At 55.0% G+C, this 23,102-nt stretch overlaps 3 protein-coding genes and 1 long non-coding RNA gene across 6 annotated transcripts in view; 2 read left to right on the top strand and 2 right to left on the bottom strand.

Moving 5' to 3' along the window:
• Positions 1 to 7,549, bottom strand: part of SMG5 (SMG5 nonsense mediated mRNA decay factor) — a 30,898-nt gene extending 23,349 nt beyond the window's left edge. The window contains exons 1-4 of the mRNA XM_051858553.2: positions 7,297 to 7,549; positions 3,183 to 3,281; positions 1,930 to 2,053; positions 1,414 to 1,570 (exon numbers count right to left, since the gene is read on the bottom strand). Of these exons, the coding sequence (XP_051714513.1) occupies positions 1,414 to 1,570; positions 1,930 to 2,053; positions 3,183 to 3,281; positions 7,297 to 7,370 (454 nt within the window). The 5' untranslated portion in view covers positions 7,371 to 7,549. The remainder of the gene's footprint in view (positions 1 to 1,413; positions 1,571 to 1,929; positions 2,054 to 3,182; positions 3,282 to 7,296) is intronic.
• Positions 7,550 to 9,425: 1,876 nt separating this feature from the next.
• TMEM79 (transmembrane protein 79) lies at positions 9,426 to 15,392 on the top strand. The gene is made up of 4 exons (XM_002715379.5): positions 9,426 to 9,564; positions 10,315 to 11,114; positions 11,308 to 11,521; positions 15,031 to 15,392. Exons 2-4 carry the CDS (start codon positions 10,358 to 10,360, stop codon positions 15,242 to 15,244), a joined length of 1,185 nt encoding a protein of 394 aa, XP_002715425.1. The 5' UTR covers positions 9,426 to 9,564; positions 10,315 to 10,357; the 3' UTR covers positions 15,245 to 15,392.
• A 642-nt stretch (positions 15,393 to 16,034) lies between these two features.
• On the bottom strand, positions 16,035 to 18,725 carry GLMP (glycosylated lysosomal membrane protein). Of its 3 annotated transcripts, XM_002715320.5 has the most exons (6): positions 18,555 to 18,722; positions 18,016 to 18,273; positions 17,649 to 17,849; positions 17,324 to 17,542; positions 16,616 to 16,872; positions 16,035 to 16,512 (listed from the first exon to the last, which is right to left on the bottom strand). In XM_002715320.5, the coding sequence occupies exons 1-6, from the start codon at positions 18,672 to 18,674 to the stop codon at positions 16,347 to 16,349; spliced, it is 1,221 nt and encodes a 406-aa protein (XP_002715366.2). In that variant the 5' UTR covers positions 18,675 to 18,722; the 3' UTR covers positions 16,035 to 16,346. The 3 variants fall into 3 exon arrangements, with proteins under 3 accessions (XP_002715366.2, XP_069933687.1, XP_017201286.2); XM_070077586.1 differs by lacking the exon at positions 16,616 to 16,872 and having other exon boundaries at positions 18,555 to 18,725; XM_017345797.3 differs by lacking the exon at positions 18,016 to 18,273 and having other exon boundaries at positions 18,555 to 18,723.
• A 25-nt stretch (positions 18,726 to 18,750) lies between these two features.
• On the top strand, positions 18,751 to 19,916 carry LOC127493743 (uncharacterized). The gene is made up of 2 exons (XR_007924252.2): positions 18,751 to 18,927; positions 19,406 to 19,916. It is a non-coding gene; the product is annotated as an uncharacterized lncRNA (long non-coding RNA).
• The last annotated feature ends 3,186 nt before the right edge of the window (positions 19,917 to 23,102 follow it).

Below are 23,102 nucleotides of genomic sequence, written 5' to 3'. Positions count from 1 at the left end.
ACTGGAGCTCTCTGGGAGGCAGTTTCCCACAGACCAGATCCCACTCTGAGTGCTCTCCAGAGGCAACTTAACTCACCCACACAGCGACCCCACGGAGGAGTTACTCTTTTTTTTTTTTTTTTTTTTTTTTGACAGGCAGAGTGGACAGTGAGAGAGAGAGACAGAGAGAAAGGTCTTCCTTTTGACGTTGGTTCACCCTCCAATGGCCGCTGCAGCCAGCGCACCGTGCTGATCCGAAGCCAGGAGCCAGGTGCTTATCCTGGTCTCCCATGGGGTGCAGGGCCCAAGCACTTGGGCCATCCTCCACTGCACTCCCTGGCCACAGCAGAGAGCTGGCCTGGAAGAGGGGCAACCGGGACAGAATCCGGCGCCCCGACCAGGACTAGAACCCGGTGTGCCGGCGCCGCTAGGCGGAGGATTAGCCTAGTGAGCCGCGGCGCCGGCCAGGAGTTACTCTTAATATTCCCATTTCACAGTTGGGAGAACCAACGTCACACAGCTGGTAAGCGGCACAGCCAGGACTCAACAAGTAACCTGGCTGCAACAGACCAACCTATAACCCCCTGCCCTTCACAAGCCTCTGCCGGGGAGGGGGCGGGCAGTGCCCTTTGCAACTTCCTAGAGATGATCTGTAGTTGGCAGAAGGGAGAAAACGAACTCCATTCAGGTCTCCCACATGGGTGGCAGGGGCCCTGGCACGTTAGCAGGGAGCTGGATTGGAAGCTGGGCAGCCAGGACTTGAATGGTGCCCTGACAAGGGATGCCACCATCCTAGGTGGCAGCTTAACCCTCTGCACCACAATGCCAGCCCCTGCTTTGTTAAACACTGCTTCCAAGTGCATTCAGCACAGGGCTTCTGCTGCTGACCGGAAAGGGGTGCCACATGGTGGCAACCACACACTTCCTTCCCTAACACAGGATGTCTGTCCTGGTGAGGGCTGGGGGCATGGCTACAGGGGAGGGAAGGGGGCACAGAGAGCAAGGAATATGGGAGGAAGGGGCTCTAAAGGGCAGCTCAACTGAAGAGAAAATCAGCAGCCGGAAAAGGAGGTAAAGCTGTAGCTGCCAGCACCTCGGTTGGCTGGAAAGGGATCTGCACCAGCTCTAAAGACTGTCCATAGTTTTCCCAGCGTTTCTGAAGATTTCAATACTTTCATCATCAAATACTGGGAAACAACTGAAAAGTCAAAAGACTTCAAGAGTCTGGCCAAACTCAACTGGGAGAACAGCAATGTTATCTCTGGCATCTTCCAGTGCTGACCTGCTCCGGATCCTCTTATCTCCCCCTGCCTCTGCGTCAGTCCACAAACTTGGCTCCTGGGTCTCCAGCTACAAGAACCCTGAAGGCTAAGAAGGTCGGGGGTTGAGGCATGAGAACCTCCTCCTCGAGTCCACAGGGCGGCTTTCACTGACCTATGAGGGGGTCGGTGACGTGGGTCCAGTCGATGCAGCACTGCAGTTCGAGCTGGTAGTGGGACTGGATGTAGAGAAGGAGATGCTGGTAGAAGCCAATGCCAGCGACCAGGTGAGTCCTGTAGGCACATTCCAAAGTGCTCCGGCTGTGGATGTGCTGGAGGCGGGGACAGGGAGAGGACTGGCTAAGCGATGAGCTCATGGTCCCACTGTTTACCTCACTGAGAGAGTCACCTTACCGTCCTGGCTCTGCGCTGTATTCCGCACCTCCCCTCACTCACATGCTCTGCCCACCCCTGCAGATCTGGCTGTCCCACATGGGACCAGGCTCCCCTCCTTCTCCGATCCTAATTCTGACCGCCTCCTGTCCTCCTCTGTGTCACCTTTTTCTCAATCCCCCTACCTCCAACCATGCTCTGGACCTAAATCCCCAGCTCTCCTCTCCCTCAGCGCCCCGTTTAGAGAGAGGCATGAAGAACCTACTTCCCAAGCTCTAGGACCTGGACCTCGCCTTACCTTTTTGTTAGTCTTGATAAGCTGGATAACTTCATAGTACACCTTTCTCCACAGAAGCTCCTCAGCCTTCCTTCCATAGTCCACTGGGTGCAGGAACATAAGCTTGACGCAGAGCTCACGCAGCCTGGGAGCGTATGAGGGAGCATGAGAGAGATGCCCAGCCCCTGGTGTGGACACGAGAACCGAGGGCAAGGAGGCACGTGCCACACTCCACCAACATCTCTGTGTCCCAGAAGGCATCCAGGGTCAGTGTGCCCCGGGACAAAAGACGTCTAGGAAGGCAGCAGGAGCCCCGAAAGACAAGGAGAAAGCAGTGAGAGTTTTAATGCCCCAGCATTGTGGCACAGCAGGTAAAGCTGTCTCCTGTGACGCTGGCATCCCATACGGGTGCTGGTTCGAGTCCTGGCTGTTCCACTTCCAATCCAGCTCCCTGCTAATGGCCTGGGAAAGTAGTGGATGATGGCCCAACTACCTGGGGCCCTGCCACCCACAAGGAGGATCCAGAAGAAGCTCCTGGCTTCTGCCTGGCCCAGCACTGGCCATTGCTGCCAACTGGGGAGTGAACCAGCAGATGGAAGACCTCTCTCTCTCTGTAACTGTTTCAAAATAAATAAATAAATCTTAAAACAAAAACAAAAACAACAACAAAAAAAAACCACTTCATTTTCCCTGTGCACCCTTTGCTCTCTTTCTTTGCCTTTTGAAACAACAAACAAAAAAATTATTTGACAGGCACAGAGAAAAAGAATGCCTCCATCTACTGTTTACTTCCTAGATGCCTACAACTGCCTGGACTGGGCCAGGCTGAAGCTAGCAGCCAGGACCTCAACCCAGGCCTCTCTCATGTGGGTGGCAAGAACCACCCAAGTCATCACCACTACCTCCCAGGGACCATGTCAGCAAGAAGCTGGAGTCAGGAGCCAGAGTCAGGGATCAAACCCAGGCACTCTAACACGGGACCCGACATCCCAACTGGAGCCCTAACCACTGGACCCCTCATCTGCCTTTTCTCCCCTCTGTGTTTCCTTTCGTGATGCAGGGTGGCCAGCTCCTCTGTCTCAAATGCCATCCATGTGCCACCAGCGTGTCGGAGGTGGACGCTGCACAAGGAGTGAGCGGTCCCTGTCTCCTTTCCGAGGAGGGTCGGGGCCTTTACCATCTGCCAAGGTTACTGTGAGGGGAGGGGAGAGGCAGCGTGTCTGGGGCACACGGGCAGGGAACCAGTGAGGCTCTGTGCTGCAGCCTTGGCTTACTTGTTCCTCAGGCTAATGTTCTCCGGCTTGAACACTTCTTGATAAGCGGTTTTGTTGCAAAGGATGAGATCAAGTCGATGCACAGCCTCCACCACAGCCCTGCAGGAAAATACAGGCAAACAGCCCCTGAGAGGTACGCACGGTCCACGGTCCTCCTAGAAGACTGGGACAAGGACTCTGGAGGACAAGTCAGAGAGTGAGCGGTGGGGAAACGAGGAAAGGCTATGGCCGAGCTCTGTACAAAACAAGACAAACACATTCTCCATCCTGACAGAGCAGCACCCCCACCGGGGGCCTCGGGCAATGATGGCCACACGTCTGCCTGTCACCAGTGGGTGCTGCCAGACGCTGCACAACACACAGGTCAGCCCACCACAACAAAAAGTTACCCTGCCCCAGACAGCAATCACATCCCGGTAGTAGGCTCTCCCGATGCAACGAGCGCAGGCTGGGACAACAGGCCGGAAATCTAGGGTCTGAACACTGCCGTGTCTTACAAACTGGGACTTGGGCAAATTACCTAAACTTTCAAAGTGTAAGTTAGGGCCCGGTGCTGTGGCACAGCAGGTTAAGCTGCTGCCTGCAATGCTGGCATCCCATGTGGGCACTGGTTCAAGTCCTGGCTGCTCCACTTCTGATCCAGCTCTCTGCTATGGCCTGGGAAAGCAGCAGAAGATGGCCCAAGTGCTTGGGCTCCTGTACCCATCCAGGAGACCTAGAGGAAGCTCCGGATCCTGGCTTCAGCCTGGCCCAGCTCCAGCGGTTGAGAACATTTGGGGAGTGAACCTGTGGATGGAAGATCTCTCTCTGTCTCTCCCTCTCTCTCTGTAACTCTGCCTTCCAAATAAAACAACTGTTCAAAAATAAATAAATAAATAAATAAAGCTTCAGTTACTATGTTAATAAAATGGAGATTTTAGCAGCAGCTACCTCAGAGGACTGTTGTAAGGATGAAACGAAATAACTGATAGGCAAGCTTGGAATACAGTGAGCATTCAATAAACATGAATGAATGAATGAATGAATATTATTATGCTATAAGAGGGCTAATACTTCTGACATACAAGAAAGGCATTCTTAGCATAAAATGCTTCTTTGAGGGGCAGACACTATGACGTAGTGGGTAGAGCCGCAGCCTGCAGTGCCGGCACCCTATATGGACACTGGTTCAAGTCCCAGCTGCTCCACTTCTGATCCAGCTCTCTGCCACGGCCTAGGAAAGCAGTGGAAGAAGGTCGAAGTGCTTGGGCCCCTGCACCTGCATGGGAGACCAGGAAGAAGCTCCTGGCTCCAGCTCAGCTCTGGTGGTTGCGTTGAGCCAACAAATGGAAGTCTTCTCTCTCCTTCTCTTTATCTCTCCGCCTCTACCTCTCTGCCTTTCAAATACATAAAAAAAAAAAAAAATTACAAAAAAATTCTGCTTTGGAATTATGGGGTATGGGCAAGTAGAGGTGGCTACTGAGTTGCTCAGCTGTAAATGCTCCTGGATTCTGCTGAAGGAGCTGTTTGTTTAGCAAAGTGATTAAGACAGCAGACTAGGAACCACACTGCCTGGGTTCAAATCCTAGCTCTACTCTAGCCAGCGATGTGACTCTAGGAAAAATATCTCACCTCCTTATGTCCCAGTCTACCCAACTCTAAAATGAGAGTATTATTATCGGCTGCCTTGTAAGGATTACGTTACCTAATACATAAAGCACTTGTGACAGTGGCTGGCACAAAGCAATAGTTCAAAAAGCGTTAGTCTCCAAGCTTCCTGCCGTAAGACCGAACGGGAGACTCAGCCACAGCTAAGAACAGCCATGGGAACTCCACGATGGAGAGCCCAGACGTCCCAGAGGTGGGCGAGGACGCCAGGCAGCAGCTGGGAGAACAGGCGAAAAAGCAGCCAAGTAACAGGGAACGCCGAATCCCAGGACAAACCTGGCTGTGCTCCCGGGAAAGTGGCGCACAGCAGGCTGGCACCTGGGGGCAGAGGGGGCTCAGGCGCTAAGCACACCACTCAGAGCTGCCCTATGTGGCCAGGAGCGTGGGATGGCATCACAGCCTTCTTGCAAGCCCCCTGGAGATCTTAGCTCCCCACGGCCCTGCCAGCCAGCCTGGCCGTGAGGGCCAGGGCAGCATCAGTCATTTGCTCCATGTCAGCTTGGTCCCGAGGGCAGGGCTTTGAACTTCAGTGGGAGTGTGTGTATTTTTATGATAAACCCAAAAAAGGCTAATAACCAATACTCTGGGAAGTTCTAACCACAAACCCTTCAATCTGAGGGCACTCACCATTATTTCTGTATCCTCTGTCAAACTGAGCTCTTAAACTGTATCTCCTTTAGAATGAAAACTTAATTTTTGTCTCCTTCCTCACTATAACCTCCTGCCTAGCACAATGTCAAAGATGTAAAATGCTTTAGAAAACAAACAACTAGGTAACGGACATAATAAATGAACCGTGCTCGTGTCCCTTCCAGCATCTCTTCTGCTTCCTTTCTTCTGACAGGCGTGCACCACTTCAGGACGTCCTACCTACAAACTGCTCGGGGTAGGAGTCCCCCAGACTTGCTGAAGCCCGCAGTAACAGACCCACAGTCTAACACCACTCATTTCAGACAGAGAAATCAGACCTGCCTCCCAGTTTCTTCCACCAATCACCACTGCTATCATCAATAATGACAACTGAGACCAGCTCAAATTTCCACCCTGCTCAGAGTCAACAGCACACAGTCTCAGGCATATACCACCCAAGGGCACACAGGCAAGCCTCACGCACACACACACCAGCTGCAGCCAGTCCTGTGAAGGTCGTGGTTTGGGAAAGAGCTAGATTTGAGAAGAACTGAAGGATGACCAGGGCCATCCCCCAAGCTGGAGACAAATAAGGAACGCTGCAGACACTGCCCACGCTGTCTGACAGGCAGCATGAGGCACGCGTGCCACTCTCAGAACTCCTCACCCCCCTGGGGACTGCGTGGGGCCGCCCACACCGGGAGCCCAGGGGCTGCTGGCTTGGATCACTTTTCTATTTTTGGAGCGGCCTATACTCCCCTCTGCCTTCTGGCTTGCACAGCCAGAGCAGGCAGAATGCCTTTTCAAGGAGAAAAAGACAACCCGCTCTTGACTCTTTCAATGCCAAGATGAGGCCCAGGACTCGGCTCCGAGGGAGGGGGTCTTCTCATGCAAACACCCCCTGTTCCACAGAGCCTAGGCTACACGGGAACCCTAAAACCGACTTCCAAGCAAAAGAAAGAAAACTCAGCTTGCTTTCTACGCTCCATCTCACTGAGATCCAGTGCTGGGGCCCATGTCCCAAATGACCTACACACACATACCCCAACCCACACAGGGTAGGAAGAGCTTTTAATGGCTGTTCCCAAAAGAGGGCTGAAGACGTGACTCCAGTGTAGGTGGCACTGGGGAAATCAGACACCAGGAATGCAGGCTGCCTGGCAAGACTGTAGTCATAAGGCTAGCCCGGAAGCAAGTCCCCAGGTGCCCGGAAATGCATTCCCGCGCCCTCAGAACACTCTGGTTTCCATGGTTCTTCCAGGTCAACACAGTCTGTCTTCCAGCCACTCTCTTCTCATTCAGACTCCCCTAAATTAGAGGCCTATGGGGCTCCAGGGCGTATCTAATCCAGATCTCTCCTTTTAAGGACAAGGAAACTGAGGCCCAAGGTCACGCAGTGACAGAGCGGCAAAGCAAGGATCCGAACCTGGCTCAGCCCAGCACTCTTCCCTGTAACTCCTACAGAATTCCAAGCACCATTCTCTCCCGGGTTTTCGCCACCTGTGACCTCCCCCCCCCCCCATCACCCTCACCCTCAGCCCCAATTCCCACCCTATCGCCCCAACTTTGCAAAGCCTCCGGCCCGCCGCAAGCTCAGTGCCAGGGGAGCGCTCCACGTGCTTCCCTCCAAACCTCCCACCCACCCAATTCCGCCTTTCGACTCCACCCCGGGTTACGGGCCCCGCCCCCACCTGCTCCCTCCAAAATGAGCAGGGTCCTTCCGGGCCCGCACCCCAGACCGGCAGCTCGGCCCCGCCCGCCCGGGAGGCCCCGCCCCTCCCCCCCCCCCCCCCGCCACTTCCCTCTGGGGCTGCACTCACGCCCCGGCCCCTCTCACCGGTAAAGCCGCTTAGTGTGGAGGACCTTTGCTTCGGGCTCGCTGCTCTCCCCCGTGGGGGGGCCTTGGCTCATGGTGCCCGGGTCCGGGGACGGCTCCCGGTCACAGGCCCCCGCCACCCACCACTACCGCCACCACTGCCGTCTCCGGCCGTAGCCGCTGCCGCCACCGCCGCCGGCCCTGCTCGGCCGCCATCGCTGTGAGGCGGCTGCCCGCGACAGCCCCTCCTCCAGCTGCCAAATCTCGCGATAGCAGCCGCGCTGCTGCGGGCCAGTAGCCTACTGCTACCAAATCTCGCGAAACTCGTTTTCCCTCCCGGGAAGTAGCCCGAACTAACTACGGGCAGCATGACCTCTTTCCGGCTTCTCCAAGTCCTTACGAGAAACTTTATTGACAAAGCTGCCGGAGAACAGACAGGGGCCCAAGTGAGGCGGCTACAGCCCCACTACGTCGGGGCAAGCTGGCTCACAGCTGGGAGCTTTGTGCTCCCACAGTGGTCATTTGGGCCATCGTTCTGTCCCTCCCCCCCGCCCACTCCTATTTGGGCCAGGCTACTTTGGTATTAACGGCTAGAATGACTCCTATTCTCCCTTTATTCCATAACTTAAAAAGAAGTATATGCCAAAGTGTCGTTGGACAGGGCGGGGCATCACCTGGGAAGACGGGACTCTTGCTTCAGCCCTTCGGCTCGTCCTGCCAAACATGTCTAGCTTGCATATCCATCTCACACCAGTCCAGCAAGCATTTGTCGAATATCTGCTGTCTTCCAGCTACCGTACTGAGTTCTGGTGACAGAGATAAGCAGTATGGACACCGTCCCTGCACTCAGAAAGCTCAAATGCCTTGAGGGGTAAGATCTTGTCCTAGAACATAGAACACAGGATAGGTTGGAGGAATTGCTCTGGAAGCCCCCAAACTGGGTCTGCTTACCCGACACTCAGCAAGCCAATTACTGACACCAGGTGGTGGAGGACAGGGCGTGTTTGGTGTAAAGTGCAGATTAAGGAGCAGGGCAGCTACCACTTCATTCCCAGACTCCTCGGGGGCTGAGGGTAAAGGTTCTGCAAGACTGAAGTTGGGGTTAAAGAGGTGCATGTTGGGCTTGTGTGCAAGTCCCTGGTCGGTCCTCAGTGCTCGTGGCTCTCCTTTGATTGGTTAGCGATGCCACCTTCTCTTGGGAATTCCAGTCACTCAGGTGGTAGTTACTTCTTGCTTGGAGCCAGGGTTCCTAGGAAAACTCTCAAGACTGAACACCAAGATGTTATCTGCAGAGGCCATAAATGACCCCATGAGTCTTTTGATCCCGGACCCTGAATTGCTGCACCAATTCAGTGAACTTGATTTGTAATAAGGGCAGTTAGGAAAGGAGCCTGGAAGACCACGGTAGGCAGGCTCTGATGATGCTGACGGCGTGCAGCATCTGCACCAGGGGCACCGCCCAGGGGCTTGGGTTCCGTCTGCTCACACTGGAAAGAGCACCGATGACACTGGGACTATGTTCTCTTAACTTGAAACCTAATCTGAAAAGAAAGGCGTTCTGGTGCCTGTGCACACCGTGCGATGGGAACGTGAACTGCCCTCTCTGTCACGGTGCTCCGGGCTCCAGCCACCAGCCTTCCTTCTGTCCCTGACACAGCCAAGTCCTTCCCACTTGCTGTTCCGCTTGGAACACTCGTCATCCTGATTCTCCAGCTCCTGATTCTCAGCTCCAGTGTCATCTTATCACAGAAGTTTCTTCTGCTAAGAAAGCAGGCTTCCCTATCACCTGTTACCCTTAAAGAAGGGCAGAGCTCTTGACGTCACTTGTCTTCCTGTGTCTGTCTGTACCTCGTACAGAGCCTAGCTAATAACAGGTACTCAATAAATATTCTTTGAGTGAGTAAATGTACACAATCCAACTCTTTTCTGGCTTTACCCAATCCACTCCAAGCACCGTTTGGTGCACAAAGCTACTCTTCTTCCTCTGCTTTCCTGACCAGGGCGCCTCACACATCCCGGGTGCCTGGAACACAAACTCACCTCTATGCGTGGCTGCACCCCCGCCACGCTTGGAAAGGACAACGTCCTCCTCTAAAGCTTTTTCTGTCGGCACATTCAGCAGGGCGGGGCCTGCCCCTTTAATCTGGGCCCCACCTGCTCTGGTCAGACAGGTTTGGAGACACAGGTAAAGGGAGGGAGACAGAGAAATACTTGCAGAGCCAGCACGGAGCTGGGCAGTTGCTTCCTGGACTGGACGCTGGGGACCCTCCACCTCTCTCCCGACAGAAAGTAAGGGGGTGTCATGGCTCCAAATGGCGTGGCGAGGGGAGGGCCCTTGGGGAGGGAAGGAAGGGGAGTCGGCCCCGTCCAGAAGCAGTGAGATAGAGGGTGGCAGTGAGGGGTGGTAGGCAGGAGGGAAGGCGTGGGAATCAGCCATGATTCAACCCCAAAGAACGGACAGACCCGGGGGCTGCCGGCATGAGGTGGGATGGTGAGAAGATTGGAGGCTGGCCACACGTTCAGATCGGAGACGCAAGAACTGGTGCTGGCAACTGCCAGCTCCTTGGGACAGATGGGTCGACAGTGACTCCTACTTGCCGGGGGAGTCCCCAGCAGGGTCTGCAGGGAGAAGGGCAGATGGGCTGGGGGAGGGGCTGTGGTGTTGTCCACAGGAAGATCTCCGGGGAGAAAGAAGCTGTTGGCAAAATTCTAGACACCTTCTCTGCTTCCCATTCCTGAATTATGGTATCCGGGACTCCGGGGGTTTTGGTGGAAGTGGGTAGGAGGCATGGGTGGGGGCTGACCGAGGCCAGAGCTGCTGGAGCCTGTGCCCCGACTCACCCTCGCGTGCCCGGATGCATCTGAAGATGTTGAAAGCGTGCCTCCACTTCAGCTCCCTCCCACCTCCCTCGGTTTCAACACCAACCTCTGAACCATGTTCTCCCCGAGGTCCCAGACGGGGCCAGAGGAGCCCCGGAAGTTCCAGTTCTGTGGCCCCGTCCTAGGGGCCTGAGAGAGCTTTTGCCCTCCTCCCTCCAGGATGACGGGACCTTAGGCTGGACCCCAGAACTGAAGCCCCAGCATGACAGAGCCTGAGACCCTGGCCCTGCTGGAAGTGAAGAGGCCTGAGGCCCCGGAGAAGAGCCCACCCCAGGACCTGGTTCCCAATGGCCGGCAGCCAGAAGGGGGAGGCGGGGCCGAGTCCCCTGAAGGCGGGTCCCTCCAAGTGGAGTCTTCAGCTGGCTCTGCCTCAGCCAGAGAGGCCACCGAGGATGGCCTGGACAGCACAGTGAGCGAGGCCGCCACCTTGCCCTGGGGCACCGACCCCCAGCCCACTGCGCCCTTCCCAGACCCTCCCGGCTGGAGGGACGTAGAGTCAGAGCCGCTCGAGCCCGAGCTGCCCGTCAGGCCTGAGGGGCTGCCTGAGGATGATGCCAACCTGCTGCCTGCCAAGGCTGCCCGGGCCTTCGTGCCCATCGACCTGCAGTGCATCGAGCGGCGGCCCCAGGAGGACCTCATCGTGCGCTGCGAGGCGGGCGAGGGCGAGCGTCGGTCCTTCCTGCCCCCCCGGCTCCCCCACATTGAGCCCCCCGAGTGCAAGTGGGCCGAGGCCGTGGTGAGGCCCCCCAGCCGCTCCTGCGGGAGCTGCGGAAGCTGCGGAGGCCGTGAGGGGCTGAGGGCTGTGGCCTCGGTGGGAGCCGCCCTCGTCCTCTTCCCGTGCCTGCTGTACGGAGCCTACGCCTTCCTGCCCTTCGACGCCCCACGGCTGCCCACCCTGAGCTCCCGCCTGGTCTACACGCTGCGCTGCGGGGTCTTTGCCACCTTCCCCATCGTGCTGGGTGAGTCTGGGGCCCCTGTGACAAGAAAGGGGACACCTGGAGAGTGGACTTCAGAAGGGCAGGGCCTGCTGGGGCTTGGGGAGCAGGTGAGCGCCCCTCGTTCAGCCTGGTCCTGCCAGGGCCTCCCCCACCCCCACTCTGTGTGCCTGCCTCCTGCCTGTTTTGACCCCGTGTGTTTCCTGACCCCACCCAGGGCTCCTGGTGTACGGGCTGAGCCTGTTGTGCTTTTCTGCCCTACGGCCCTTTGGAGAGCCCCGGCGGGAGGTGGAGATCCACCGGAGATACGTGGCCCAGTCGGTCCAGCTCTTCATCCTGTACTTCTTCAACCTGGCCGTGCTCTCCACCTACCTGCCCCAGGACACCCTCAAGCTGCTCCCTCTGCTCACTGGCCTCTTCGCCGTCTCTCGGTAAGTGGGGTGGGGGAAGGAGGGTGATGTGCCAGATCCAGGCACCCGAATATCTGGAGAGCGGCTTTTCTGGGTTCTGGAGTGGCCCGCGTGTGCCCTGGAGAGATGAGTTCACTTACTCTCCTGCACCGGACTCACCTGGGGGCAGGTGGGCAGCTCCTGTGTCTGCCGGGAGGTAGGAAGCTGATTTCAGAGATGCGACATGCCAGCATGGAACTGGAAGGCTTTTAAGTGTCACAGAAATCAGCGGGCCCATTACAGCCACTCCTCTGTAGTACTCTGGTCATGCAGTTTTTTTGGCTTCTAGCTGAATGCCCGCTGTGATAAGTGCTCCATTCTTTATAAAGCGATATGTTTTGGTTTTTGAAATCCCTAATTGTTAGAACTTTTTTTTTTTATAATGTGTTAGAAATTTCTATCCTGACTCTGATCCCCAGGACAAACACTTCTCAGTTCTCCCCACTCTAACACTCTGCTCCCCACCCGCCATCTCTACTTTGCTAAGTGATCACGGTCCCTTCATTGTCCAGGCCCCTCCCTCTGGGCAGGAGACGCTTCCCTGGCCAAGGGTCCTCTTCATACAGACGAGGCCACCTTAGCTCTCACAGCGGAATTATTCTCCTCTCACTCAGTTTGCAGTTGCCTGAAATCCTCGGGGAGTATTTTCATGTGAATTTCTGAACCCAGATGCGCTCTTTCCATTTTTCCCTAATACATTTCCTCCCATTACTTCCTTTTCTTTTTAATTAAATATTTATTTGAAAGGCAGATTTAGAGAGAGAAAGAGTTAGAGTTAGAAAGAGAGAAATCTTCCATCTGCTGGTTTACTCCCCAAATGGCTGCAATGGCCAGAGCCGGGCCAGTATGAAGCCAGGAGCCAGGAGCTTCTTTCGGGTCTCCCTCGTGGGTGCAGGGGCCCAAGGACTTGGGCCATCTTCCAGTTTTTCCAGGCCACAGCAGGGAGCTGGGTCGGAGGTGGAGCAGCCAGGACACAAACCCGTGCTCATAGAGATACTGACACTGTAGGCGGCGGCTTAACCCACTAAGCGCTGACCCCCTCTTGTTACTTTCAGTAAAGGATTCCAGACAGCTTTAACTTCTCAAATATTCTCATTGAGCTACAAGTAGTCTTCTTGTGGCTTCTGGTTATAGTTGCATGGTCAGCTGGTCCTCTTGACCAACATGTGGCCTTAATGTTTCTCTCCCCGTAGATCTCCCAAGAGAAATATGTTCCTCCCGTGTAATCCAACCTCCCCTTCCTGACTCTTGGGGGATACTGGGCTCAGACAAAAGTGGCCTCAAGCAGTGAGAATTGTCAGAGAGTTAAGGAAGACTCGGTGACTGGTGGGTCCACATTTCCCATTTTAGAAAGCGGAAATCAGGAGAGGCTGGGGGAGAAGAGTTGCTCAGGGCTGGAAAGCAGAGCCCTTGCCTCTGCCACTCAGGGCTGTCTGCTCCATGCAAATTCCTTGATTATCTGCTGTCTGTCTTCATCTCTAAGTTGGAGTTGTGAGGATTAAAGGATCTCACGCACGGAGCGCTTACTGATGCATTTAGTGAGACTCGGCTCAGCCTGTCCTCTCCGATGTCCAGCTGCCTCCTGCAGCAGAGTGCCGTCACTCACTCTCCCCGCGCCCAGCCTCTTCCACAGGTGAACCAAGCACAGGCAGCTCAATTTTGTAGCAACTGGCCCTTCACATACCCGGAGGAAGTTGCTCTCCCTCCCCTCGTTGGGCGATGTGTGCTTTGAGTGGATCTTCCAAGAGGGCGGATTTGCTTGTGGCTGCTCCATCCCTCTGAGCTTAAAGCTTTCTTCTTTTATTAAAAAATATTGATTGAGATTGATTAGCAAGTCAGAGTTAGAGAGAGAGAGAGAAGGGGAGACAGAGACAGCGAGATCTTCTATCCTCTGGTTTACTCCCTAGATGACCACAAAGGCCAGTACTCAGGCTGAAGCCAGCAGCCAGGAGCTTCATCTGGGTCTCTCCCATGGGTGCAGGGGCCCAAGCACTTGGGCCATCTTCCAGTGCTTTCCTAGGCTATTAGCAGGGAGCTGGATTGGAAGTGGAGCAGCCAGGATTCGAACTGGCGCCCGTATGGGATGCTGGCGTTGCAGCTGGCAGCTTTACCTGCTACACCACAATGCCGGCCCCTGAAACCCTCTTGAAGCTGGTTTCCTTACTCTCTGCTTTTCTTCCATTCTTCTAAAAAGGCCTGAGAGGGGGTGATAACAGGCTTGGGTTCAAATCATGGCTTTGCTATGTCCCAGATGTGTGAGTTTGGGCCAGTCTTACTTAACCCCTTTGGAATCTTAGTTTCTTCACCTGCAAAAGGGTAATTAGCTACCATGGAACCACACTACAGCTGTAAAAGAATGAGGAAACTGTTTATATATGGATATAAAATGATCTCCAAGATACAAGTATATTAAATGAGGGAAAATCAACATGCAAAACAGTCTATATAATATGCTACTGATTCAAAAAAGGAAAAAAAAAACAAATATTTTGTTCATATATGCAAAAAAAATCATTCCATGCACAAGAAACCTAATATCGCTTGCCTAGGGTGGAGAGGGGGTAGAATAGGGCAGAGATCACTACAGGGAGGAAGGTACTAACTGTACTTATTGACCTTTGAACCATGTATATGGTCCACTCAAAAATCTTAAAAATTATTTATTTGAGAGGCAGGGAGGGAGACAGAGTGAGCCCTGAGGACTTCCATTCACTGGTTCACTCTCCGAATGTTCCACAGTGGCTGGGGCGGGGACAAAGCAAAGCGAGGAGCCAGAAACCCAAGCGAGGTCTCCCGTGTGGATGGCAGGGATCCAAGTACTTGAGCCATCACCCCCTGCCTTCTCGGGTGCGTGTTAGCAGGAAGCTGGCATAGGGCACAAAAGTGGGACTTGAACCCAGGCATTGTGATAGGTGATGACGGCGTCTTTTTTTTTTTTTAAGACCTACTTATTTATTTATTTGAAAGGCAATGTTACAGAGAGGCAGAGGCAGAAAGAGAGAGGGGAGAAAGTCTTCCATCCTCTGGTTCACTCCCCAAACAGCCCCAACGGCCAGAGCTGCGCTGATCCGAAGCCAGGAGCTTCTTCCGAGTTTCCCACCAGAGTGCAGGGGCCCAAGGACTTGGGCCATCCTCTACTGCCTTCCCAGGCTATAGCAGAGCTGGAACGGAAGCCGAGCAGCCAGGACTCGAACCGGCATCCCATATGGGCACCGGCACTGCAAGTGGCTGCTTTACCCGCTACACCACAGCGCTGACCCCTGTCTTAACTGCTAGGCTAAACGCCCACTAGCACACACAAAAAACTTTTAATTGAAACTTAAAAGCAAATAATTAAAAGAGGGAGGGGAATAATACAGGCATCTCAGTGGGGTGTGGAGAAGTCAAAATTAGCTGGTGCACCTTGCCTAACTGGCACTTGGTACCCGCATAAAGCGCACCGGCCGGTGAGCCGCCGCTCTTCCTAGCCCGGGCCTTTCTCGCCGCCGCAGGCTGATCTACTGGCTGACCTTCGCCGTGGGCCGCTCCTTCCGCGGCTTCGGCTACGGCCTCACCTTCCTGCCGCTGCTGTCCATGCTGGTGTGGAACCTTTACTACATGTTCGTGGTGGAGCCCGAGCGCATGCTCACCGCTGCCGAGAGCCGCCTGGACTACCCGGACCACGCTCGCTCAGCCTCGGACCACAGGCCCCGCCCCTGGGGCTGAGCCGCCCGGCCCGGCCCGGCCCGGCCCTGCCCTGCCCTGCCCTGCCCGGGGCGCGGCGAGCCCGGACTTTGCGCCTACGTGAGGGAGGGAGCCAGTCTTTTCCTCGGCACAGGCCTGTCCTGTTAGGATGCTGAGGGCCTGGCCGGGACGAGCAGGAGAGGCCCAGCCTCCCTCCGCGGCTCCCGGACTCTGCTCCCCCTCGCAGGCACTCCCTGTGCCGCCGCCGCTCTCAGCCAAAGGCCTCCAGGAGGCTGGAGATACTCAGCCATGCCCAAAGACAGAGGCTGAGTTTCAGATCAAGCCAGGACTTCCGGTTTGAGGATGACCTCCCCGGGGGCCTGGGTTCAGGTCCGTTCAAGACGAGCCTGTTGGACTGTTCCGCCCCAGTTCAAAGCTGCTGCCTTCTTTCTCTCCCTTCCAACCTCAGCGGCCCCTGGAACTTCCCACCCCGAAAACTGCCCAGAAGTCCCTCCACGCCCATGGGAAGAGAGGAGGGCCAGGGAAATCTGCCACCCAAGAGGAGCAGGTGTGTGTGTGTGTATCTGAACGCGTGTGCACATGGTGGCGTGGGAATGCTTGGAAGGCACAGTGGCTGATGTTAACCCCCGTGAGTGTGTATATGTATAACAATAAATTGCTACTAGGTCTACAATGACTGTGTCTTCCAGCAAAGGGAGGCTGGCGGGAGCCTGATCCAGAACCCACCTCCCTAGCCCTCCTCGCCGCCCTCCTGCTCCCTGGCACCGGCCCCGCCTCAGTCCAACATCACTCACACAGTGCAACTGGAGCGTTGTGGAAAAAGAAGTCTATTTTGTGCCTTCCAGGGCAGCCAAGCAGCCAGCAGGCCCCTCACCTAGGCCTGTGAGTCCCATCTGGAAGGCCTGGGGGCCACTTCCCCTCAGCAGCCACCCTGGCCCTAACCCCGGCCCAAGGTGTGACGGAAGCCCCACTGAGGTGGGCGGAGGCTGGTCTCTGAGGCTCTGCAGAAAAGCGAGACGGACGAGGGAAGGACCAGGTGGGAGACGGAGCCTTCCGCTCCAGAGACACGAGGCACGGCGGAGCAGCTCAGTGACGTCCCCCCGCAAAGAGGAGAGAGGGGGCCTCAGTTTATGGACTGGTACTCTGAGGACCGCTTGTGGTGCAGCAGCAGAACCAGGGCTCCCCCCAGCAGCATGAGCCCTGGCGCGCCCAGGGCCGCTGCCATGATGCCCAAGATGAGTGGGGACAAGGTATCCACCGGAGGGGCGCCCACGCCCAGGAGCATTGACCTAGAGCAGAGGGGGGAGGGCTAAGCAGGTGCAGAAGAGAAGGCTGCGGGGCTCAGCCTTCCTCCTTGGCACCCCCCACCTCCACCCAGGCCCCGGCTCTCACCAGCTGAGGTAGTTTTGGTCCCAGTAGCCAGGGCCAGTGGAAGCCCCAAAGGTCAGATTGAAGGCACAGAGGTTGCTCTGGGACCCAAAGAAAGCTCGGATAATGGGTGACTTGGGGAGAGAGTATGCCAAGGTGGGGTGAAGAGGGGAAGCTTGGCAGGGCAGGGAGGAGTCTCGGCCCCCCTGCTTCTGGGAGAAAGCCACTGGTCGCCACTGCACGAAGCCTGATGGGACAGGGCCCCACAGCAGCTGGTCCAGCTGTGGAGAAAAGCAGACAGGCAGGGTGAGGACCAACCTGGGCCCGGCCCCCCTCTCCCTCCCCCTCTCCCGGCCTCCATCTGGTGTCAGCCACTGCGCCAAGGGCAGCAGGAGTCCTGGGTCCCGGGCCTGGTGCTGGAACTGCTTGCCCCCAGGGCCTCCGTCTGCCCCCTGCAGAAAGACGAACCGAGCTCTCTGCCAGCCCTGCAAGTCTGCACCCAGCACCTTCCTCTGGGCCTCCGGGTCCTGGCAGATCCCTGCCTGCCAAGCATGAGTCACCTGGCACTGCCTTTTGCCTGCCTCCCCAGAGGGCAGAGATGGGCAGGTTCATTAGCACAGAGCCCAGCACTTAAAGTCACTGTTGCCCAATGGTAAATGAACAATTTTTCTGAGGTCCTACTGGGGCCCCGGCTGCATTCCCCATGCATCTGCCTCTCCGTGGCAGCCTGACCTGGAAGACAGCAGGTGCATACTCATCGTCGATGGAATGTTGCTCCCGCGCTGAGGGGCAGTCAAGGCCCTGCCCCACGGTGGCTACCTCCAGCCCAAACAGGGAACGGTTTCCCCGGGAAGAGGCCCCAGCCAGAGACACCTCTAGCTGGCAGGAGTCCGCCGTGTGCAGGAGGCGAGGCGGGCGGGCGGGCCGGCCCGATCTGGAGAAGGCCTGGACCTAGGAGGGAGGCAGCATGAAGAAGACGTGGAAGCAGATGGACGGATGTGCCAGAGGGCTGCTCCTGTCACTATAACTCCCACCCTCTGGTTCCCTGCACCCTTACCCTGAAGGCCAGACTGCCGTTGACGAAGGCCTTGGTAGGGTCCCGCGTGGGGTGGCCTTGAAATGTGGCGCTCAGGGTGGCAAGATCCAGCGTGTCCGTGATGTTGTTCCAGGAGAACTCGGCCAAGAGGTATGGAGGATAGGGTCTCCCCGGGGGCTCTGCTGCCGCATCAGACACATTGGTGCTGTCAAACTCAAGCAGCTGGGGGAGGGGCGGAATGGGGCTTGCCTCGGTTTACTTTCTCCTGCATTGGCCCTGCTCACTCCCCACCAGCAGGCTGCCTCACCCACCCCCCTCCACCCCTGCTCCAACTGGGCTGAACTCGCTCCTCAGCTCGCTTCCCCATGGTTCTGCCCCACCTCCTCACCCTGGTAAAGATGAGGCCAGAAGAAAACTGGACACTGTCCCTGGGGAGCACCATCAGGCCACCGTCGGGCTCGGGGGACAGTAGGAGGCTCCAGTTGACACTCAGGACGCTGTTGGGGGTGTTGGTGGCCACCAGCAGCACGGCGGGAGGGCCCAGGCTGCTCCACACATAGTGCAGTGTGGAGTTGGCGCCTACTGCCCGGATATGAAGCAGGTTCCCAGTGGGGCCCGACTGGTCAGGGATGACCTCAAGAGACACCTGGAACAGGGAGGAGTGGAGGGCTAGGGAGAGGACTGTGTGGGAGCCAAGGGAACCCCAGGCACAAGGAAGGTGGGGAAGGGTGCAGGGGCAGAACCAGGGCTCCCCGATCTTGGTGGGGAGGTCAGGACATCCTGGGAAGACAAAATCCCAGCACTCGCCTGGACCTGGCTCACCCAGCAGCCACCCTGCAGCCTCACCCCTCAGCTGCCCCACATTCCATCCACCTGCAAGGGAGGCATTTCCTGACACCTCTACGGCTGTAGCCCCGGAGCCCTTACCTGGCGGGTCTCCTCCCCGAGCAGGCCGAACGGGGCTGAAGACAGAAGTAGACTCAAGAGGAGCATGGGGCTGGGGGCGCTGTGCCCCCAGCCCCAGCGCAGCCCCCCACAGCCGCACATGCGGCACCGACTTCAGCTGGCGGAAGAGAGACACCGGAGTCATGTGACTTGGATTCAGCTGACCTCCCTAAAGGGCGGGGCCACCATGAAAGTTCTTAAAGAGGCCGCATCCCTCAACTCGGACTGGGAGGCAGCAGGTGACAGCTTGGGTCGCACCAACCTGCATTGAGACCTGGATTGGGTTCCTGACTCCAGATTCCTGGCTTCCGCCTGGCTCAGCCCCAGCTGCTGTGGGCACTTGGAGAAATAAACGGTGGGTGGGAGAACTGTCTCTCTCTGCCTTTCAAATACATTAAAGTATTCCTGTGTATTAAGGGTGTGTAACCCCCAACTGCACTGGCTCACCTCCTAAGAGATGAGCACTCCTGGCCTCTCCTACCGAGCAGTTACCTAAAGGGGGCACGTTTGGGGACACGAGGCCCAAATGGGATCCCAAAAATACCACTTTCCGGTAGGAAGGTCCACAGAGGAATTGGAAGGAATTCCAACAGTGTCCCCTAGACGGTTCTTTTTGTCAATCTTTTTTTTATTAACACCAGGAATGCAGGTTTTTGTCCCATTGTGAAGCGACACATCAGAAAATGCAGTCTGAAAGCAATGTGTGTATTGTCCCAAGAGGGAGGTCGGTTGGTAATTTTTTTGGGGGTGGGCTTACATTATTTGACTTATGAATACGTGTGGAACAAAATTCAAAAGGTATCCATCCAATGTTATCATCCCCATTTCCGCAGCAAACTGGCTTCTCCCAAGACAACCACCATCACCAGCTTATACTCTCCTCCTGAAGACAGCCCACGTTGGAAGTGCACTCCTGCAAACATGGTTTTCCATCCCCTTTTCACTCATACTGAGGACTGCTCCATCAACGCACTGCAAGTTGCCGCGCTCTCCCTGCGGGGAGGCCTCGTGGCTGTTCTCCAGAACCCTAGGGCTCTGGCACTGTTTTGCTGCGGTGAACAATGCTGGAAGGAACACCCCAGCACACACAGCACTTCACGTCATCACCAGTTCTGGAGGATGAACACCCAGCAGTGGAGTCGTCACGTCCGAGGTGCACCTGACACAGCCCGTTCTGGAGGGCTCACTTCCATGTACACCTGCCAGGCACTCGCCAAGCTGGGATTCTATTTCCCCATGAGTAAGGGTAAGAGTCTCATGTGTTAGTCACTAACTTACGCTTCTCTGGAGCTATTTCTACCATTAGCCTATTTTAAAAATGAACCTTTTTTCCTTAACTGCCAATTTTGCAAGTTCTTTATTGTTACAAACATCCTCCCTCCCCCATATTCTTGCTATGCAAATTTTTAGGTATTCTCCCCTCCCACACTGGTGTATTCTAAATCCCGTGTTTCTTTCTCATACGCTTTTATTTTCATTTTCTTGCACTCGAATCTTTCAGCCGCCCAGATCACTAGGGCTGCAGTGAAGCAGGGATCCAATCTGATTCTCTTCTTTCAAATGGCTACTCTGTGATGAACTGTTTCCTCAAAGTTTTTACTGAGCAAAAAAGTACCGCTGTGCTCCAGGGCAGGGCTGGGGGACCTTTCTTCTGCCAGGGCCATTTGGATATTTACATCATTTGTGAGCCGTAACAAAATTACTAACCTAAAAGTTGGCCTGCTTTAGATTAAAAAATAATTTTTTTTGACAGGCAGTTAGTGAGAGAAACAGAGAAAGGTCCTCCTTCTGTTGGTTCAACCCAAAATGGCCGCTGTGTGGCGCCGATCCAAAGCCAGGGGCCAAGTGCTTCCTCCTGGTCTCCCATGGGGTGCAGGGCCCAAGCACTTGGGCCATCCTCCACTGCACTCCCGGGCCACAGCAGACAGCTGGCCTGGAAGAGGGGCAACCAGGACAGAACCCGGTGTGCCGGTGCCGCAGGCAGAGGATTAACCTAGTGAGCCGAGGTGCTGGCCTCAAATTTTTTTTTATAAATTGGTAGTTTATTTTTGTACATATATATGGGGTGTAGTGACTTTTTTTTTTTTTTTTAAAGATTTATCTGAAAGGCAGGCAGAATTACAAAGAGGAAAAGGCAGAGAGAGATCTTCCATCCACTGGCTCACTCCCCAGATGGCCACCAACAGCTAGAGCTGTGCCAATCTGAACCCAGGAGCTTCCTCTGGGTCTCCCTTGTGGGTGCAGGGGCCCAAACACTCAAGTCTTCCTCCACTGCTTTCCCAGGCCATAGCAGAGTTCAAGTCGGAAGTGGAGCAGCCAGGACTAGAACCATATAGGTTCTATACCATACCCATATAGGATGCCAGCACTGCAGGCAGTGGCTTTACCCACTGCACTGTCCTCTCACTGAAAAATTTTTTTTTGACAGGCAGAGTGGACAGTGAGAGATAGAAAGGTCTTCCTTTTACCCTTGGTTCACCCTTCAATGGCCACTGTGGCTGGCACACCCCGCTGATCCGAAGCCAGGAGCCAGGTGCTTCCTCCTGGTCTCCCATGCTGGTGCAGGGCCCAAGGACTTGGGCCATCTTCCACTGCCTTCCTGGGCCACAGCAGAGAGCTGGCCTGGAAGAGGAGCAACCGGGACAGAATCCGGTGCCCCGACCGGGACTAGAACTCAGTGTGCCGGCGCCGCAAGGCGGAGGATTAGCCTACTGCAGTAGAGCCGCGGCCCCGGCCTGAATTTTTTTTTTTTTTTTTTTTTTAGAAAAGAGCCATCCTCCACCGCTATCTCAGGCCATAGCAGAGAGCTGGATCAGAAGAGGAGCGGCCGGGACTAGAACCAGCACCCATATGGGATGCCGGCACTGCAGGTGGTGGCTTTACCCACTGCACTGCCCCTTAAAGAATTTCAAGTCCATCCTGCAGTTGCCATGGCAATACCAGATCAAAGGATATTCCCCATCCCCACTCTAAGGTCTGGGACCTGATAACAAGTTAACAAGAATCATAGCTGAATGCAGGTTTTATTAATAGAAATTTGGGGCTGGCGCTGTGGCATAGCAGGTAAAGCTACTGCCTGCTGTGCCAGCATCCCATATGGGCGCCTGGCTGCTCCACTTCCAATACAGCTCTCTGCTATGGCCTGGGAAAGCAGTTGGTGGTTAGGTTGCTATTTGGGATACCTGCATCCCACGTCACAGTGCTTGGTTTAAGTGCCATTACCTAGCTTCTGATTCAGCTTCTGGTGTGTATACTGCAAGGAAGCAGATCATGGCCCACGTGTTTATCCCCATGCCACCCACATGGGAGACCTGAATGAAGTTCTGGGCCCTTGGTTTTAGACTGGCACACCCATGGTTATTGCTGACATTAAGGGCTCCAGCTGTTGTGGCCATATGGGGAGTGAACCAGTAGATGGGAAGACCTTTCTGTGTTAATTCTCAAAAAAACAAAAACAAAACAAACAAACAAAAAACCATTCATAGGGTACAGCTGGTTTGCTCTAGATCACCATCCTTTATTGGTCTTCCAAGCAATGTCTTTAAGATCTTTGCTTATTTGTACTTTTGCAAGCCTCTGTCCACTCTGCACCTCAGGTTGTTTGACAGCATAGCTTCCAGAGCCACACTACTTAGATCTTCATTTGCTCTCAGCCCGAAGGCAAGAAGTGAGGATCTGCCTAGATCTCCAGGCTTGCCAGTTACCAGCTCTGTGACCCTCAGACAAGTCACTGTTTCAGATTCCCCCTCACAAAACAGGGAAAACATTATCCATCTTACAGGGCTGCTGTGAGGATTAGTTTAACATACACAAAGCACTCAGAACACACCTGTTACATGCTACCTACCATTCTACCAAGTCTTCAACTTAAAGTGACTAAGTCCTGTGGCCAGGGAGGAGATAAGACTGAATGTATGAATCATAGGGACAAAGGCCCAGTAGCCCAAAGGACAGACTACGAATAAATTAAAGGCTGGCCCCACACAGTACATTGCTCATCTTTGTCCCCTTGGTAAAAACAGCAGAAAATGAGATTCAAATGCTTTGTTTCAGCTAGCAGGGAAGACAGAGCTGACTGTTACACAATCCTGGCATGAGAACATGCTAGCAAATTAAAATATAGATTAGGAAGAACACTGGGAGAATGTAGAGCAAAGGAGCTACAGGTTAAGGTCGGGAAGATCGTGGAAACAACAAAATACAAAAAGAGATGCTCTAAGTCTTTCTGGACATAAGCCTGAGCCCTGGCACACACGGGGTGTTGCTCTACATACAATCGCAGCTGGGGAACACCCTACATCTAGACAGGTTCCTCCTGTTCCTTGGGTGCTCCTAAAGCTTTATACTGTCGTCCTTTAAATTCCGTAAGGATCTTCCCAACAAATTGACTGAGACATGTGAAAAACCCCATCAAGAAGACTTAATGACTTCACTCCAGTCTCCCTTCTTCCTCAGTGTGCTTTTCTGGCTCCTCCCTTTTTGTCAGGAGGCAGAGATACGACCAAGGTTGAAAAACACATAACAACTATC

The sequence above is a fragment of the Oryctolagus cuniculus genome, chromosome 7 (genome assembly GCF_964237555.1).
Source record: "Oryctolagus cuniculus chromosome 7, mOryCun1.1, whole genome shotgun sequence".
Classification (NCBI taxonomy): domain Eukaryota; kingdom Metazoa; phylum Chordata; class Mammalia; order Lagomorpha; family Leporidae; genus Oryctolagus; species Oryctolagus cuniculus.
The sequence above is the reverse complement of the archived record's forward strand: the minus strand, read 5'-3'. Positions and strand labels throughout refer to the sequence as shown.